Source organism: Mauremys reevesii, linkage group 20, assembly GCF_016161935.1.
Source record: "Mauremys reevesii isolate NIE-2019 linkage group 20, ASM1616193v1, whole genome shotgun sequence".
Classification (NCBI taxonomy): domain Eukaryota; kingdom Metazoa; phylum Chordata; order Testudines; family Geoemydidae; genus Mauremys; species Mauremys reevesii.
In genome coordinates, this window is record NC_052642.1 from 20,633,437 (window position 1) to 20,653,008 (window position 19,572).

The following is a 19,572-nucleotide window of genomic DNA, read 5'->3' on the forward strand; positions in this document are numbered from 1 at the left end:
CTCAAATAACCATAGCAGCCAGGGCGGCAGGATTGCCTGTACACGCTCACCTGGGAATGTATCTGAGTGACTATCCTACCCTGCTGCAGCTTCACTGCTATTACTGGAACTAGCTAGATCATAGCTTAGCTGGGTATGTCTACACGTGCTGCAGTCACACCTCTGACTGCAGTGTAGACAGGTGGAAAGAAGGGACACATTGGCTGGGCTTTAGAGTTCAAATGGGACTGGAATAATGCATGGGTTTCACAGCGTAAATGCTTAGATACCATAGTGACAGGCACTTGATAGACAGAGGGTCAGATCTGAAGACAATGGTGAGGCCCATAGTTGGGGGTTGCCAGACATTAAATAATCATGGAAGCAGCCTAGGACTCTGCAACACGAAGCCCCAAGGTGAAAATTACTGTGCTTTTGCTCTGGAACAGGTAGGACAAATACCACTGCAGCTATGTGATAGGTTTTCTCTACCGCTACTCAAGGGCCAGCACTGTGCAAAGTCTTGTTTACACTGGCTATGGAAAACCAGTGGAAGGGCAGGGAACAGAACCACATCGCCTGACTCCCAGTCTGGTGCTCTACCATCAGACCATGCTAGCTGTCCCCTATGACCAATGACTCACCAGACAGGAAGCATTCAGAGCTCCACCACCACCACTCCACCCATCTCCCTCAGAAGCTAGACCTCTCTCGCCTCAGTGTCTGTCTGCCAGGCTAACCTGACAGCGAGCTAAGCATTGCAAGTCCAGCCCCACGCTACCGCTCTCTCTCTTGGCGGCACAGCACATGAGTTTCTGGCACCAGGCATGTATTTCTTACACAGATTTACATTGGGGAAAGGCACCGCTCTCCTTTGTGGCTTTTTACCTCTCTTTGTTCACTGCAGATTTTGCACAGCCAGAGAGGGCGTTTCTGGGTCCCGAGACTTTCAATTCCGCATTTGGTGCAGACTTTCTGAAAATAAGGAGAGAGAAAGAGAAGGACACAGGACAACGTCAATAGCTTCCTCACTCCAACTCCTCACAACCCCACTTCAAAGGGTCTGTGCTGGGGCAAGTTTCACCCCAAAATTTAGGTTTTGCAAAAACAATGATTTTGCTTCTCCTTTCATTTACACCAGCGTAACTAGTGATCCCAGAGGAGTCACTCCTGATCTACACTGGAATCAGTGAGAGGAGAATCTGCCCCACTGCCTCCAGTTGTGTTACTCCTAATTTATAGCACGGCCGAAAGAGAATCAGGTGTAACATTTAAACAAAACCTGAGACCCACAGAAATATTTCCCAAGTTGTTTTTTTTAAGTGATCCCCAAATAAAGTAATAATTTCCCTACAAACTCTAAGACCCAAACATAGCGGCACTGAAACTGACAAGAAACACAAATGAAATGATCTCATCCATTTTCACTGCAATATAAAATTTAAATAGGGAAAAACTATTAGAGTTTTAAAATTCTTTCAATTTGAGTAAGTCAGGTAAAAGAACCCCACCCTCCCTATGTGATTTTTAACCTGACAGTGTCCCTTTCAGAAAGTGGCTGGGCGGTTATTGATTCTCTGCTGACCTGGAAATGGAGCAGACCATACAAACAGGTGTATTTCCTGGAGACAACACCTGAATAGCATTTTATGGAATCTGTTCCTGCACAACGGAACTTCCATGTCTCCACTGGCATAACAAGTCATTTATAGCTTGAATCATCCAATATTCTATAACAAAGCTGATGTATATCAGTCTTGGCGTGCAGCTTGAATGATGAATGGGATGGAGTCTTTGAGCCTCTTTGGACATCACAGCAAAAGCCACTCACTCACCCAAGGGCCTAGGAGAGTGAAGTCTTGTTTACAGCAAAGAGGAATTAAAGCCCCCAGTTGGGATTTTACATATTCCTCTGCTCTGCCCCACCGGGACAAGCTCCAGGGATGCACATTCAGTCTCCATGTCTCATTCAATTCTTGGCCTCTCTGCTGGAACTGAGCTAAAGGGCTGACTGATGCCACTTATGCTGGTGGGTTTGGCATGCAGACACGTGTTCCACCAGGTACAAGCCTAAAGACCAACTATTTTGGTCAGTGTAGTCCGGAGGCTGTGCTCCTGAGCTTTAACCGTGGCTCTGCCACCAACTCACTGAGCGGCCACATCCAAGACGCAATCACTCTGGGTCTCTGAATCCCCAGGGGATGTTTACAATACCCCACGAAAAATGAGCATCTGCAACTACTACACTGCAGGCCGTCAGACAGTCACTACCAAGCTTGGATGGCTTTAAGCCAGTGACTGCTATAAGCAAATATCCCCAATGGCTGGTGATGGGACACTAGATGGGAGGGCTCTGAGCTACTACAGAGAATCTTTTCCCAGGTCTTGCCCACATGCTCCAGGTCTAACTGATCACCAGATTTGGGGTAGGAAAGAATTTCCCCCTGGGTCAGATTGGCAGAGAGTAAACGGTACAGTCTCTGTAACCTGAAGTCTTGACATCAGCCAGAGGTTAGGGCTCTATTACAGGAGTAGGTGGGTGAGGTTCTGTGGCCTGCGACATGCAGGAGGTCAGGCTAGAAGATCGTGATGGCCCCTTCTGGCCCTACAGTCTGTGAGTCTCTGGTTCTGAGCTGGTGTAATGGGGAACAGCTCCCTGTCCCATTTCCAACCTCATGAGCCACCCAAGCCCTCAGTGCTACGTGTATTTCAGTGCACTGTGATATGCAGCTCGCAATCTGAACAGGGCAAACCTTCGGCTCATGAAGATGTTGCACAAAGGCAGTTTTCTTCTCCCCGTGTGAAATTCACCCTTGCGCAAGGAGCCCGGACAAGGTTTAGGCTCTGCTGACATCCTCCTCACGCCCTATTTCGAGAGCTTAGGTGGTGCACAGCCTTTGTACTGGGGTGGGGTGATTACATCGAGAGGGCATTACTACACAGACGTACACAACAGACAGACAGACAGACAATCCCCTGCCCCTCTACCATTTGTTTGGCAGGGACTCTGGAGAATCACAGCACTGTTCTCGCTGTGTGAGCATGTGACCCCCATAGATGTTCCCTGCACTCCTGTGGGGAAGCAAATGGGCTCTGCATGGAGCCTAACAGCCTGGAATCTCAATCACACCTGACTGTCACTCTCACCATTAAATCTCAGCTCAGCAAAGGACATGGAGCTCTCGTCTCCCACTTCACAATACAGTTTGGCTTCCGCTGCCAGATCAACGGCCTACGTGAAGAGGGTGGGGTCCAAGTGCAGGTCCTAAGAGGAGACGTGACCACACCACACCACAACCCTCTGGAAAGCCTGGCATCCATTCACCTCTGAGGGCACACATCAAAACAGGCCCCTTGACCCCACAGGAGAGATGGACCCCCCAAAACCTTAAGGCAGAGCAGGCAGTAGTTGCTCCATTTCCAATTGCCTAACCCCTCACCCCAACCCAAGCATCGGCTGCAGAGTATGGTCAGCTGTGCAAATGTAAACTCCGGCTCCCACAATATGGCGTCCATGAATGGCTCTTAATGGACCCATCATCACGTGGCCATGGAAATCAGAGCATACCCCAACTCCACGACTGATACCAGAGTAATAAAAATATATCCAGGAGGCTGACAAAGAGCCTTGCAGTGCATCAGGTGGTGGGAACATCGCTGACGATCCTATCTTGCCCTCTGCCAAGGACTCCGATCTCACTGCCAGCTAGTTTGGGACAGGGCATCTCTGACACTTCAGGTGGATGAAAACCGCATGGCCACATCTCCCTCTTCACTGAGCCCCCTTCCATTCACAATATGGCTCATAATACAGGCTGGGCGCACCTCAGCTGGCATCGCTCCAGCAGCATCACCCAACCAGCATGCAAATGCAGCCCCGTGTGGGCAGAGTCAGCTGAGGATGAATGGCCCCAAGAGACCAAACTCCACTCCATGGTTCCAGAACAAGGTACCGGAGCCGCCCACAATGGAGGGAACAAACAACTGTGCCCTGTATGCTGTGCTCTGCATGGCCGGCCAGCCAGCCGACATGGGGGGCGGGTATTAGCTGGAGGAAGCACTAAACAATTCCACAGAGCTGCTGCTCTTTGTTTCTCCCCAATTCTCATTCCTCCCCTCTGCTGCGAAATAACCAGCAACCGGCTGTCCCCACTTGGAACGGGGCTGTCAGGACTCAATGCCTTGCTGCATAAACTGACAGGGACGGTAGATTCAAGCAGCAGAGTGTGCCGTCATTACCCACCGCCCGTTTCACTGAACCCCAACCTCCTTCTCTCTGGGAAGACTGACTCAAACTCAGCCTTAATACACTGACAAGTTTAAAACACCACATGGTGTTTTAATATTCACCCACGAAATATTAATATTAATATTAATTTAATATTCACCCACGAAAGCTCATGCTGCAAAACATCTGTTAGTCTATAAGGTGCCACAGGATTCTTTGCTGCTTCTACAGAACCAGACTAACACGGCTACCCCTCTGATACTTGACACATGGAATAATGCATTCAAATGCTCCCCCTAGTGGAGATTTGCAGAACTTTTATTCAATTTTAACTCCATATTTTAACATACTGGGGGTTCGGGTTTTTTGTTTTGTTTTGTTTTGTTTTTCTCAGACTTGCTGGAAAACTGGAATCTTATCCCCAAAACCTGACTGTCAGGTTCTGAAGAAAGCCTCACATAAATAGATACGTGGATTTGCAGACACTTAAAAAATCCCCAAACCTGTCATTCATTAGCTGAAATGCCAGACTCTTCTTCTTCACCTATTTATTACGGGTGTATGTTTATGATATGTTTACAACAGTCATTACTGACACATCCTCAGTACGTGGAATACCAGACTGTGTGTAATTGCTGTCAGTGCTGCATGTAGACTCTGCATTTAAATGCTACGCTGATTTCACACTTGTTGTGTTGTATTTATTTCTAAAATAATAAAAAATATTTTTAATATTGAAAAAGAAAAATTATTTTAACTTCAAATTCTAAACCAGAAGGTAGGAGCAAGAAAACCCACAGGATTCAAAGGGCTGGAAGCCTCTATATTTTGCAGAGGCAACTCACTTAAGATGTATTCATTGCTCTGTTTCGTATGCATTATGTTGCATTCATTACCAAAATTCCTGTTATTGAACTACATGTGGACAGTGTTGGGATTCCAATGAGATGGCAACATTAGCAAGAAAATTATGAACTTCAGAAGTCCATAATCCCCTGACAAGTCACTGCTTATTGCACAAAACATGGAACACACGACTGAGCTCTCCTTAGGGGAGGGAGCATGAAGTTATGTTGCCTCTTTCTAGCTGCTGAGGCTTATGAGTCTGCAGTACATCATGCCTGGTCACTACCCACCCCCACCATGCTGCTGAAAAGGGAGTAAAAGAAACCAACCCATAAGTTCTCAAACAAGTGGCACCCAATGTGCTCAAAGCCTCAGGAGTCCTCACAGCAAGAGGTTCCTATCACCAAACAGCAGTTGTGAAATTCACTAGACAGCAGAGTTCTTCCCTGAATTCCAGCTGAACTTTCCAATCCATGTCCCATGAATTCCTGGCTAACGGGGAATCATTGTCCGGAAAAAAACAAATAAGTTTGCCCTTGGACAGGCCTACCATGCAAGGCTCACAAGGTGCTTTAGGGTTCCCAACACACCCATGCACCCTGCAGGGCCGGTAACATTATTAACCCTATTTCACAGTGGGGGAAGCTGAGAGACAGTTCATGTCATCCTCTGCCCCATCCTCAGCATGTGGGACTCACTGGAAGGGGGACCAGAAATGCCCCAGTAAATGGATGTTTCCCTGCGGTTCTAACCTAGCTGGTTGTGGATGTGCTGAAAGCAGGATTTCCAGGGGAAGAGGGTGGGGAGCACAGCATGTCCTGTAATTCTCCTCGCTTGAAATGAAGGAAATAAAGAGCAGTTTCCTGTGCACCAGACCTTACCTCCCTACGAACAACTGAGAGAGTCACAGGATGTGTGTCCAAGCTACCCAAGTGACCTTTGCTCTCTGCTCCATCAAGGGCAGTTGCTCAGACCACCCAGTTTGCCCCATCTCTGTGCCCAGGGTCCATGCGGGCCAGGCCTTCTCAGCTCCGGGACCACCTCCACTGTGCAGGTGGCTCCTTCGTTACGTCTTCTAGGGGGATTCTCTCCTTCCTTCCACCCATGTTCTGAGTTGAGGATCTCCCTGAAATAATCTGGGCCTGGTGGTTCACATATTTGCACACATTCACCCCAACACTGCTGCGACCAGTTGGGAAATCAGTCTACGTACACCTTCTGAATTCCAGTTTGATTTTATTAATTCTCTGTATCCTTCCTTATGTCTTAGGACTTCACGAGGTTTTTGTTTCATGCTCCTTGTGCTAAGGAGGCAGAGCAGTGGCACCTGGTTTGGGTGAGTGGACAACTGACATTCGGCCTAGATCTAACAGGGCAATACAATGGGTATGCTAAAGAAGATGGCCAAAACAAGAGAACCAGCTGGGCTGGTAACTAAGCAACAGCTAGTCTGTTTGTTTGTCAGGTAATCAAAGGGTGGTCATCTGGGGGAGAAGCCATGTACAGGAGGGGGATCCTGGACACCCTAGAGGGCTCTGATTGAATCCCAAAGGATGCTCAGGAGTGGTGAGAAAACTGAGGCAGGGGAGGGCATGCGGGTACAACTTGGCATAGCTTGTGTGCTGTCTAAAGAAAAGGGTAACTGTGCTGGAAACCTCTGCAAAGCCTGCATGTCCTGTGCTTCAATTATCACATGTCCCTGGAGAGAGGAACAGTAACCCAGGGCACCCACAAGGCCGGAGCTCTGCAACAGGGTGAGCTTAAGTTACTGGTGTGCTTTGGGGATCTGCACTGGTCCTGGGGCAGCTGGACTGTGAGGTCCCACTTCTGTGAAGGGGTAACAAAGAGTCTGTGCCCTGGGGTGCGCCAGTGGGACCAGAGAGACAGCGTTGGAACGTGGAACCTGCCCAGGCCAAAGGAAGACCAAGAGCACACAGCTCTCACGGGTGGGTCCCAAGCACAGCAGCTTGGCGAGCGTCCAGCCGGGACACAGGCACTTCGTAACAGTCCCAAACACACTGCCACACCCTAGGTTTGCTCAGCGTGGCAGAGCACACTCAGAGGTCCGAGTTATCCCATCCCAAACCAGTGCGGGTGCTGCCTAGAGAGCTCTGCCGCCGACACCAAAGTGAACATGAACAGGGCTCCGGGGATTTCAGCACTCACATGCGGTAAATGTGCATTGACCTTCATGAATAACAACTCTGAGCCCCTCGCTCCACAGAACCCAACAGCAGCAGGTGCCCAGATGCTGCCCGATGCAGGGCCGTCTTTCCAGCCTACTGCGAGCCCGAGATACCGCAGACTGCAGACACAGTTAGCATAGTACAGATACGTGGTCCACACAGATTACTGTCCCTCCACCCAGCGCTCTCCCCCGTGATCAGAGCAGCCAGCTTAATGGGATGGTACAGCCATTGAGACTACAGGTCCCAGCATGCACTACACCATCTTTATCCGAGAGGACTGCTGGGTTGCATGCTGTGGGCTCCATGAGCCCACCTCCCTTGTGGTGGTGGGACTGGGGTCCATGGGGCAGCTCCAGCTGCCCCACAGGCCTCACTTTATCCACTGCTGCCCAGAGGGATATTGCCAATGTGGGCGGCTCCCTTCAGCCTCCTTGCAAGGCTGAGCTGGGCCCTGAACAGACATGCTGCTCCCCACCCTGCTCCAAGCCTGGCACCTTGCTCATGCTTCCCTGTGCATGTCACTGAGGCAGAACTATGGGAAAGGGAGATTTCTCCCCGGGCAAGAGGGGTTTCAAGTGTATGAAAAAAGCAACATCCCAGCAGAGGCTCTCAGAGGAGGTGGTGGTTGCCTTGGAGATCGTCATCTCCACAGCTCTCCGGCTTAACCCCTTAGTTGCTGGAGTCCGGACAAGCAGTGGTCTCCCATCGAAACATTGCATTGCAGCAAAAACCCTGCAAACTGAAGCCCGCCATCTATTTCAAAGAGCACGGATATCACTGGGACAGCAACATGCTGTAAGCTTGCATCAAAGTTTAACCATGCACTAGCCAGGGGGATGGCTCAGGGGACTACACATTAGCCCTGAAATAACTAGTTCCAAAAGGGTGGATTTGAACCTTCAGACCTCTGAGGTACAGAAACTGAGCACCTTGCGGTTACCGGGCGGACGTTCAGACAAGACCTCGATAATGAGGCGCATGGAGCTTCCTGTGAGAGTTCCTCATTAAGCATAATTGCTGCCCCCTCCCGACACTGTGCAAGCCCACTGTTTGCCTGACTGATGCCTTCCACCCCAGAGGTGGCTGCAGTTCATTGGTGTTCTAGACACAGGGCTTGTAAAGCTTTTTTGGGATCTTGGGGGAATGAGAGACTTAACATGATATTAAGGACTGGGTGGGGACCAGATACTCGGGGGGGGGGGGGGTTATTACAAAGCACAACACAGTTAAACGCTGTCCAGCCAGCCACCACCTGCACTCCCGCAAGATCAACCGGAGCTGGATTCACCTCCTGGGTATTTATAGGAAAACAAGAGGCTGGGAAGCTCACCTTTTTGCAGTCCTGACAGAAGACCGATGTGGTCCCCAGCAGCCCCAACAACTCGCCACAGAGTAAGCACTGAGACAGCCCATTCCCCATCACGTTCTTCCGCATGTTTTCCAGCCGCTCCACCAGGCGCCTGTAGGGGAGCAGAGATTAGAGGAGATTCCTTTGGAATTACTGCAGTGGGGCAGACTCTGCAGGGAGGAGTATGGGCTAGTGGTTAGATCTAGACACCTGGGTTCTGTTCCTGGCCCACCCCCCATCTTCATGCGGCTTTGAGCAAATCACTTAATCCCCATGACTCGGTTTACCCATCTGCAAAATGGGAATAACAACGCCCAGCTAACACAATATAATCAGCCTGGGGACAGCCATGTTGTATCCCTGGCTCGGCCAGTGAGTGCAGAGCAAGAAGTTATGTTCACAGTGCATGCAGGGGATGTTTCAGCATTCTAATGAAGGGTGACTAATGGGACAGCATCACATGGGTTGTAGGGCCTTCAGCTTGCAGCATGGAGCAAAGGCTTCCTGCCTCTGGGACCCAGATGGGCTTTAAATGCATATGTCGAAAAGCAGGGCTCCTACAGGAAAACAACCCAGCCCAAAATGAAGGGCACAGAGGAAGCTGGGTAATCCCCACTGGCAACAGCTCAGGTTCTAGGACATTACCATGGGCAGCCAGTGCAGGAGTGGGAGCTCTGGAGATACCACCCTATGCCTGGCTCCGAGCTGGGAAGCCCAAACTCTGAGGCCACAGAATCCCAAGTGGGATGGGGAACACCCGCGAGCCTTCGCATTAAGAAATAGGCTGCTTTCCATGCAAAAAAGCAAAAGTCTGCACGTGAGGCTTCCACAGCAGCTGGAGTGGGAATGCAGGGGCTGCCCATTGACTACAGAACGTGGATGGCGTACAGAGCTAGGAGTATGGCTCTAGCTCACCAGCAGTGCTTCTATTTCTACAGGGAGCAAAACAACAGTAATGGAGTTTATCAAGAGCAGAAAGCAGCAGCCGTGCATGTGGGTGCGCTACGGGAGAAGAGGCAAGGCCATTTTTCAGCCACTGACGTTCTCATGAGGACCAGAGCCCCATAAAGCAAGCCAGGCACCGATGGGAAAGCAAGGTTTGTTTGGAAGGGGTGCAGACCTATAGTGAGGAGGTTGGGCCAGACGGCAGAGCCATAAGGAGCCATCGCTGCTGATTCTGTGACCCGTGGCCCCCACATAACAGAACTTCAGCAAGGGCTTTAACAAGCCAGGGGCTGGTGCTTAGAGGGGCCTAGGGCTTTCCACCCTTAGCTCACCAGCCAAGAGGGAGCGGTTACCACCTGATGCTTGTGTAGTAGCTTTCACATATGAAGGGTCTTACAACACACTGACACAAAACACCATCGCGGCTGGCGCTAAATAGCAGCCTCCCCGAGGTCCAGGCAAGTCAGTTTCCAGGGAAAGGTTTTGGTGTGTCAGGGGAATTTTGCAAAAGCTGTGCCTGATCCAGGGGTCTTCCTTTCTCCTCGCCCTTTAATAACGAGCCCCCAGTGGCTTCCCGCAGGTGACTTGCCTGCTTTGATACAGTCAGGCGCAGGGTTAACACTGTCCCACCTGCCAGGCCAGTCCTTCAACGCAGCCAAAAGTCAAACGAAACATGGCGTGGGGAAGGTACCGACGGACGAGGATGGTGCCAGTCAGGTAATGACTCCAGCTAACAAACCCTTCCCATGGAGCCAGCCAGCCAGAACACTCCACGCTCACTGCTCCGAGCAAACAACCCCAGAGAATTACTGGGCAGCCAGAGACTGTCACCTGGGAGTTCTGCCCAGCCCCAACCCTGGGCAGCTCAGTCGGGTTCCTAAGGCCTTGGTCAGAGCCACGGTGTGGCTACCGTAGGCAGGCCAAGCTCACCCCCCAGCTACATGAGCTGTTGCCCCAGTGACTGTAGTCAGAGCAAACCCCTGGTCTAGACAATATCCAAGCATGGGAGTGAGAAGGAAGAGAGCTCCTGTCCTGCCTTTCGCCCAGCCCAAACCAGGGCTAGACAGAGTGGGTGGGGGAGACACTGACCGAAGTGATGCTCAGCCTGCGTGGTGATTGGAGCACAGCAGGACCAGAGAGCCACTTTCCTAGGATGGATCCTATGCCCTCCTCCAGGGAGAAACAAACAGCAAATCCCTAGCTGGGAGGGGCGACCGTACCCGATTCGCTGCTGCTCAACAAGGTCCAGCTTCTCCGCCCTGCGGATGACCTCCAGGATGACCTCCAGCTCCTTCGGGTCCAGCACCTGCGTTTTCCTCTGCTTGTCAGTCTGGTTTGTGTGCACCGACCAGCCAGTCTGGAGCCTGCGGGATGGGCAGTGTCACACTGAAGGCTGGAACAGCACAGAAATCTTCTGCCACGCCCCAGGTCCTGAGCCTGGGAGCCTGGAAAATCACGGCCATCAACTTGCCTGCAGAGATGCTGGCTCCCAAGCAGGAATCTATCGACACGACTGTTTCACGTCCCCCACTTCACCTTCCCCGCAGGGCTGAGAACCGATTTCCTGCCACTGACCTAACTCCTCCCATCCTTGGATGCCCCTTCTTTTGAGCAGGCCTAGTTTTCATTTTACACTTGGTGTCATTACCCCAGGTGGGGTGCCAGCAGGAGAAGGAAGCACTGTCTAGTGGTTAAAGCAGGGATCCCTCCCCCCCCCGCACATACACTGACAGGCCCCTTTAAGGCATCTCATGCTGGGCACCCAACATTATTAGGCACTTCTGGAACCACAGGCCTGGGAGTTCATCCCTAGCTCAGCCGGTGACCTGGGGGATGGCACTGTCCCTCTCTGTCACATGGTTTAATTCTCCTGCACCTCACAGGCCTAACTCACTAGCATTAGTAAAGGGTTCTGAGACCACTAAACGACCTTAGATATGCTCGAGCAGCACAGAGCACCATGACAACATACGGCTCAGTGCCAGATAGCCCAGCCTAAGGGGAGCTCCACAGCAGTGACTGCAGGAGGCTCTGTTTTACAGCCACAGTCCTGACCAGCTGGGCACTGTTACTTTTTTAAGCCATTTGAAGCTGACCCAGGAGGTTCAGCTGGGAGCAGCACTGGGGGCAGCAGGGCACAGGCTGCTGCCAGAGGAAAGCAGCTAGAACAAATACAACTCAAGCCACTGACTTATCCCAGACCCCTCCCCGCCAGCAATCTGACTTGAGGGAGAAAACGAGACCAAATGACATGTGCCTCCAAACAAAAGAGCAGGTGCCAGCTGGGGGAGGCCATGAATTATAGATGGGGCGCTGCTAGGACTGGCTTTTGCATCCACCAACTTTGCTTATTAAATATAGAGTTGGTGGTGGGAACTCAAAGGAGAGTGGGGGTTGCAAGCTATTGCACAGAAAGGAAACTCCAGACAGCATCCGAGCACAGGGCTGCGCTTCAAGAGGCATCCCAGCAACGACGCCTGTGGCTGTCCTCAGGGAAGCCAAATGACATAGTTGGCCTCCAGCAAGGCAGCTGCATTGTGATTATAACACCTGGAGCAGTGCAGCAGCTTTGAGAAAAGCCCTGCGCTGTGGGTCCTGGCAGATTTCACAAGCTAAGCAGGGTCAGGTCAGGTGATTACTTGGATGGGAGACTGGCTGGGGTGGATAGGTACTGCTCTCAGTAGGGCAGGCAAGCCACTAGCTGGTGCCCCCTTTCTGACTCAGTAACAAACCAAGGCCCGGGCCTGGTGCTACAGGCTGTCTTATGGGGCAGATGTACAACTCCTAGTGGTCATTAACAGTACCTTGGCACACTTCACCAGAGTAGGGGTCAATCCAGGCCCTTACATTCTGTCTAAACGCACCTGGCAGAGTCAGTGTGGTACAGCCTTCTCCAAGTTATCCACTGGAGTGCGTGTTACCTCTTAAGCAGCTGCCACATTTCACCCAAGGGGTGGCTGCACTGCAGTGACGCACTGATCACTGCACAGCTTGTGTATCAGTTTCAGGTTTTAGAGCACGTTCAGTCCCTTCAGGCAGGGAGGAGCGATAGCTGTGATGCGGGATGTTATTATGCGCCCTCCTCCGCACAGGAGCAAAGCCATCAACTCCGAGGAAGCTCAGGTCTCATGGGCAGCAGGAGACACCTCTCCTCTCCCACTTCTGCCCAAGCCCCATGCCGGGTCTGAAAAGCAGCCACAGCTGTGGGTGTGGAGAGACCCAACTCTCCCCTAGTCTCTAGATCAGGCAAAGACCCTTTCACGAGCAGGGCAGGCTGGGAACCCTCTCCAGGGTCTGGAATGAGAGCTGGGGCTTTGGTTCCAGTTTGTGGGCAGCCCAAGCAACTAACTGGGTTTTGATCCATCCCGTTAGCTACCTGGCTGCAAGTGTGTCAGTGGGCAGCAGTTGTTCAGAATGGAAGTGTCCGATGTCCACTGAACGGCTCTGGTTTAATCCCACACTCAGACTTGCACGGGAAGAACACAAGACGGTTCCAGTTTGTGCGTGGACTAGCCCTGGGCAGGGGGCAAGTCAGTCTGGTGAAGGAAAAACCTCGCAGGCCTGGCAAGGGAAGCCAGTTTGGAGGGATGGATTGTGGGGGGTTTCCATTGAGTTCCTCTCGCATGGCCAATAACAAACTGGGTTTTGGCCTATCTGTGCACTATAGTATCTGAGTGCCTTGAATGTATGGATCCTTACAACACCCCTCTCGCTTGCCTCAGAATAGACAGGAAGCTTGTGGGAGAGCCAGGAATTGAACCCACGCCCCAGACCAGTGCTCTAACCACTGGGAAATCCTTCCTCACAGGCAACTAGCACCACATCTTCTGCCCCAGATCCACAGCCTGAGAATCAGCCTGGAGGGCAACAGTAAACGCTGTAAGAGATCACACTCTGTGGCCCCTGCTGTTAACAGAGAGTATGTCTACACTACCCGCTGGATCGGTGGGTAGCGATCGGTTTATCGAGGATCAATACATCATGTCTCATCTAGACGCAATATATCAATCCCCGAACGCGCTCCTGTCGACTCTGGAACTCCACCAGTGCGAGCGGCGGTAGCGGAGTCGACAGGGGGAGCCGCAGCCGTCGATCCCACGCTGTGAGGACGGGAGGTAAATCGAAATAAGATACTTCAATTTCAGCTACGCTATTCACGTATCTTACATCGACCCCGCCCCCTAGTGTAGACCAGGCCAGAGAGAGAGGGCAAACAGAAGGAAGCACTCACTTGGCTCTCAGTGCCAGCTGCCGGTCATTGGGACACACCCACTGATCGCTGCCATTACCAAAGATAGTATCAGCCATGGCAGGAGACTGGAGAGAAGGCCGGAGGAATCACACCTGTAAGAAAAGGAAACAGCACCAAACACTGAGTCAGTCATTGACCAACACCTGCCTAGAGTGAGCACAGCCACCAGCCCAGGGCTCTGCTCAAAGCCCAGCTCTCTGCAGCAGCCGGCAGACCATGGGAGCCGAGCTCCAGCATTCAGATCCAAGGGCGGAGCTTGGCTCGTGGTCTGAACACATCAGGGCACTAACCGAGGGCAGCGCTCATGTACCTTTGCACAGCAAGACTCAAGGTCTCAGGAGAAACGCACTCCTCAGAGCAGCCCATTGGAGAGCTGGGACCCAGAGCTGGGAATGGGCAGGCCCAGGGGGGCTAGTGCTCTGCCCTGCCATGCAGGAGACATGCGTTCCGTTCTTGTGCCCAGCCTCTTAATGCCCCAGGCCAGCAAAGGGCTGGTGACAGATTCTGCACAACTGTAAGCTGCATTTTGATGGTCCTAAAAGCATGATGCCAGGAAAACCATCTAGGCCAAACTTTCTTGCCACCCTGATCTGTATTGCAAGAATCGTGGCCTCTTTGTCCTTCCACAAAATGAACCTTGGCTGCTGCTCAAAACACCAGCATGTGATTGCTTTAGACACATCCCCTGTACATGCCAGGCCATCTCTGTGTACCCATTGCAGCCTTCCAATCGAACAGCCAGCAATGAACTGCAGATCAGTCCATAATCAGGGATCACGGTTTAATTCCAGACCAATAAACCCACCCAGTGACAATACTAGTTACATCTAGTCTCTATCTGCTGCTCCAGGGGAGGAAATTACTTGTCTTCAACAGCTGCTATAGGCCTGTAGATATTCTGGGCAAAAAAACAATTGAGGCTTTAAGTTGATCTACATAAGGAAATGTATTTAATCAAGATGGCAGGTTGGCTAACAGGTGAACATGTTGCACTAAACAGCTTTCTCTAGCTGTAATTTACTTGCTTTTACCTACAGCTCTCCTCAGAAGCCTGTGCTTTGCAGACGCTGAGGATTTTATACACAGGGGCTTGCTTATCACATTGCAAAACCTTGTTGCTTCAGCCCAGGGCAGCACACAGATAAACTCTTTCATAAGAAGTGATCTAAGCTTGAACCGGTTTTCTAATACTTCAGAAACACCAGGGTAATCAATGAGAGGGGAGGAAATGTGAACAGCTGCTGGCTCTACATCCTTCCTGGCATGATCTATATAATTTTGATTCCAGCAGGGACAAGAAAGAAAAACACTGAAAGACTCTTGATCAAAGTACATTGTCTACAGTCAATAAAAGCTCCCAAGTCTTTTCACCAAGCTTGTCTCTCATCCAAGTGCTCTCAGGCAGATGGCACGAGGCATTCCCCAAACAGCAGTTTCAGAGTGAGGATGTGTAACTGTTTGGTCTCCTGGATCCCCAACAAAATGCTGTAAAAGTGCCAGTAGGTTTTTGCAGTTCCTGCTGAGGCTAAAACCACTTGGCACTTAAGAGTTATAGGTCCATTTATTTTTTAATTTACAAAACATGCCTGATGCCAGTAGCTCAGGGAGCGCATGCTTCATTTAATGCATTGGATTTTATAAACAGTGTTCAAACAAAATAAACCCACTCTCTGACTCCCTCTGGTTCCTTCCCACTTTGCACTACACCTTCAATGCAATACACTCCAGCTCTATCACACCAGCAGAATCAAGGGGTTTCCACTGAGAATGCGTGTGCAGATGTTTGCATCTGGGGACAGTTAGCTTGATCCCAGCTGCTGCAGGGATATACAGGGTGGTGTGTTATTTGGACAGTATATAGTGAACATACAGTGGCACTTCCCATTAAGCGAGCTCAAAGCTCTGTGCAAATACTAGTTAGGCTTCACAACTCCCCCCACCTGGTGAAGTAGGTGAATATCATCACCCCATTTTACTGACACATAAGCTGAGGTAGAGAGGAATTGATCAATCAGGAATCCTGCCTCATGGGTCCAACGTTCTCACTGGGAACATGGACTCTGGGAAGAGTGTTTGCAATCATTCGCCATACACTTCTAAACCCTAAAGGGGTTTTAAAGTGAGATATAAATCTTGGGGTGAGTGCATTCCGGGGTGTGATCACTGGAAGAAGAACTGCACAGGTGTGGAATCTGCTCAAAGACCAAGCATGCTGCAGAGTGCACAGCACTCTGGAAGACAGGGTCTTCATTGCTATGCACATCAACAGCTGAGGCTGAACTGCAAAGCAGTAGTATCTGCTTGATAGCAGCAAGTTCTGGGTTCAGCATTTATGCTCAGCTTTGGGTGCCAGTGACTGACGGGGAATCCACCATCACATCCCAGTAGGGCTGGCAGAAAAGCCACGGACTGCTCTAAGTGCTAAACCAAAGTAAACACGACGTGTGCCTAGCGATACTTCGTGCAGAGCACAGCCGAAGGCACCACGCACCAGGGAAGCGGGGAGGCTACATGTGGGAACTTTCACTAGAGATTGTGGAATGTCCATTGCTTAAGTGGGGAGACAATATTTCCCTCTGCATTGGGATCAACCCGCTTCTCATGCCTAACCTAGACAGGCCCTGTATGAGAGGGATGGACAGACGGACATCTAGGCCTATAGAGAAGTCAAAGTAGTCTGCAGGGTCAGCATTTTCATAGGTGGGCACAGACGTTACATCTACCCTCAGCGCCTGGGAAGACTCTCAATGATGCACGCAAGCAGGGAAGTCCTGCTCATTTCCATTGGCCAACACCTCCAGCTTTCAGGTTTATCGTCCCTGGTTTAGCAGCTGGGAAGATGTTCTTTTTCTCCTCCTACAGAGCAATGCCACATGAGAGGCAGCATAATGGCTGCAGAAGGACAGGAAGAAGCACGGAGTCACACTTGCTCACCCTAACTAAACAATTCATAGGGTGACTCAGAACAAGCTCAGTACACTGCACATCACCCTCTAGAATGGCATGGGAAAGAGAGACCCCAAAGGTAACGAGCTGGAGCAATGTCAGGTGTTTCATATCATTACTGCATCGTCACTTGTCTCATAGTTTGTCTCACCCAGCCAGGAACATATGCCCATCCTATGGTCAAAACATGTCTGAGCAAGAAGCTGTGACCCATCTCTATCTCCGTTCCCCAACACATGGTCTCCAGCGGGATAGTCAGACTTGCCTATCCCCAGCTAGATGCTAGCAAGAAAGGACCAGGGCTACGAGAACCAAGCCAGTTTGCTACAGTAAAAATCCACCCAAATCACCAGGTGGTGGAGAGAGATCTCAAGTAAGTGCCCACATCCAGTAGACATTTTCCTCTTTGTATCAATTGTAGAATTCCTACTCTAGGTAAGCAATGGGACAAAGCACAACTTATGCTGCACACTGAAGAACTGCAAGGACCCCTGTGGATTACCTTAGTGCTCTGAGGTCTGAGCAGCCTAGAAACTAGCAGCTTTGCAGCCAGGCTGCCTGTACAACCTGGGCAGGGCTCAACGAGCATCAAGCCACTTTCGCTCTGCAATAATGCCACAGGCGTCTAAACAGACGGCAACTCAGGAGTCAGATTCACTCCGGTTGAACTCATGTACGTGCAAGTTAACACTTTATTGCCTAGATTAATACAGGACATGGCGCAAAGCACATGACCTTCAATAAGATACAAAATGTGGTAGCACTTCAAGCAATTGCTAGCTGTATTACAGGTTGCTTCCCCTTTGGGGAATAATTGCATTAACAAGCAATCACACCGCCAACACACCAGTTACCTCAGCTACACTGGGATGAGAAGTGAAAAGCACACTGGGAGTTTTACCACTGACTGCAATGGGGCCAAGATTTCACCCGCTGTGTGCTAGTCTCCCCAACCACAAATTGTGTGTGTCACTGTGAGATTCCCAGTTGTACCTGGCAATAAAAATGTTGCAGGTCTCCACTTCAAAAACCCAACCCTTCAATAAACACCTTCCATCTTAAGATGTGGCTTGAAGTTTTGATTTTATAAAAACTAAGAAGACCCCACTGATGCTAGTAATTTTTACTGTGACGTTTTCTTTTAATCCAGTTCGTTTTGAACAAAAATGCCCTGCAATGCTAGGACTGCAGCCCTGCCAAGCAGACAGTCACAATGTCTATAAAGAAAAATCAAACAGACATTGATGGTTTCCACTGTCCTGAGATGCAAAAATTAAACCATCAGCATAAACAGTGCCAAGAATATTGGTTCCACAAAACTCTCCCCATGTTAATTATCTAAGATGATATTAACCACCCCCGACCAAGGGAAATCATCTTATTTACATTGTCTGATGTTTGATGCCATAGCATCTGTCAATAGAACTTCTATTGCCCCTGTCCTGTACCAGTATGACCACACCAGAGGCCCTGCTGTCCAGTTACAATAAGACCGTACGCAGATCACGTGTCGCCACCACCACAGGCTGTGAAGGTCTCCACTTCATCGCACTTCTGGAGGCCTCTTTGCAGCTAAGCAACCTTGTGCCACTTCAGCCGAAAGCACAGAGGGACTGAATAGCAGAAAAAGCTTTGGTGGACGTCAGGTCTCTCCAGCAAAGCAGCTGTTGCATAAGCACTAATATTAAGTATATAGATTCACACGTTTCAATATTTACCTGCCCTGGTGGCGACATTTCCTAGCATTAAAACTGTACCTGCTGGGCAGAGATAACCTGGCTATTTAAATGTGTGAATGATGGGCAAATACTCATCTGACATTTGTTAATACCAAACAAGACACGTCACCAACAAAAAGTGCAGTAAACCCAAGAAAACACACGTTCCCGTCTCCATAAATAGTGCACTTACCCCGAGACGCTGCTGTTCAGTTGGCTGAGCCTACGCGCACTTTCTGCTGTTGACACACACAGCTTGCTGTTTCCATGCAAGGCACAGATGCGCAACAAGCAGCATGGCCTTGGCCCTTTTCCACAGGAAAGCACACAGCTTGAGCAAACAGATCGCTCCCCTGCACTGAGCTCACCAGTGCAGCACTGGCTGTGAATTTCATGCACTTCACAGCACTCCCACCTCGAGGCACAGGAATACCAGCCACAAAACAGAACAGTTATTTTGTTCCAAACTCTCCTTGAGCTTTGTGAACCTAAACAATAAGGACTCAAGTCCACCAATGGATTCTCTCCTCCTTGCCCCCCTCACTCCTGGCCAGAGCTGAGCTAGGACTCGTTACGCAGCAGTAGAAGTGTAGGAACAACAAGGGATGAAAAGAATGGATTTTTGCTGGTGCCGGACGTGTTTAGGAAAAGCTCAGTGAGTGGGGCAGCAGGCTGAAGGCTATAACGACACAGCATAACACTCATCAGCTGCATCTGATCCCACGGCATAGCCAGCAGTGGGAAAGATACCGTGACAATTATTCAGCTGTGAGATTGGACCTCAGGAAGTCCAACCAGGAAGGGAAGACAGAGAGAAATGCTGTGCAATTTTACTCATTACATTACACTAATCAAAAAGATGACCCAGTTAAAAAAAATAGGTGATATTTACTAGATGAAATCCTGGTATCTGAGATGACAGGACAAAGATGAGCACTCTAATCTTAAAGCTCAGATCACTGGGCACTTTCCCCGCATGGTCAGCTTACCCTGGTTGTTCCGTAACACTTGCATTTCTTTTACAGCTCTTAATGATCTTGGAGGGCCTGGCAAGCAGGGTCCTGTATACTTTTGATACTTGGCCTGCTCACGCAAAGGGGGAAGTCAAATCTTCTACACAC

The 19,572-nt window shown here is 50.3% G+C and overlaps 1 protein-coding gene across 13 annotated transcripts in view; it reads right to left on the reverse strand.

The window, feature by feature from the left end:
* RPH3AL (rabphilin 3A like (without C2 domains)) overlaps nucleotides 1–19,572 on the reverse strand; it is a 106,899-nt gene that overhangs the window by 59,095 nt on the left and 28,232 nt on the right. For 11 of the 13 annotated variants that reach the window (XM_039508379.1, XM_039508380.1, XM_039508371.1 and 8 more), the window contains 4 exons: nucleotides 13,767–13,879; nucleotides 10,756–10,899; nucleotides 8,573–8,702; nucleotides 868–954 (listed from right to left, as the gene is read on the reverse strand). In XM_039508379.1, coding sequence (XP_039364313.1) covers nucleotides 868–954; nucleotides 8,573–8,702; nucleotides 10,756–10,899; nucleotides 13,767–13,843 — 438 coding nt within the window. In that variant the 5' untranslated portion in view covers nucleotides 13,844–13,879. Of the gene's footprint in view, nucleotides 1–867; nucleotides 955–8,572; nucleotides 8,703–10,755; nucleotides 10,900–13,766; nucleotides 13,880–18,644; nucleotides 18,691–19,572 lie in introns of those variants that run through there. The other 2 variants (XM_039508373.1, XM_039508378.1) reach the window with 2 other exon arrangements.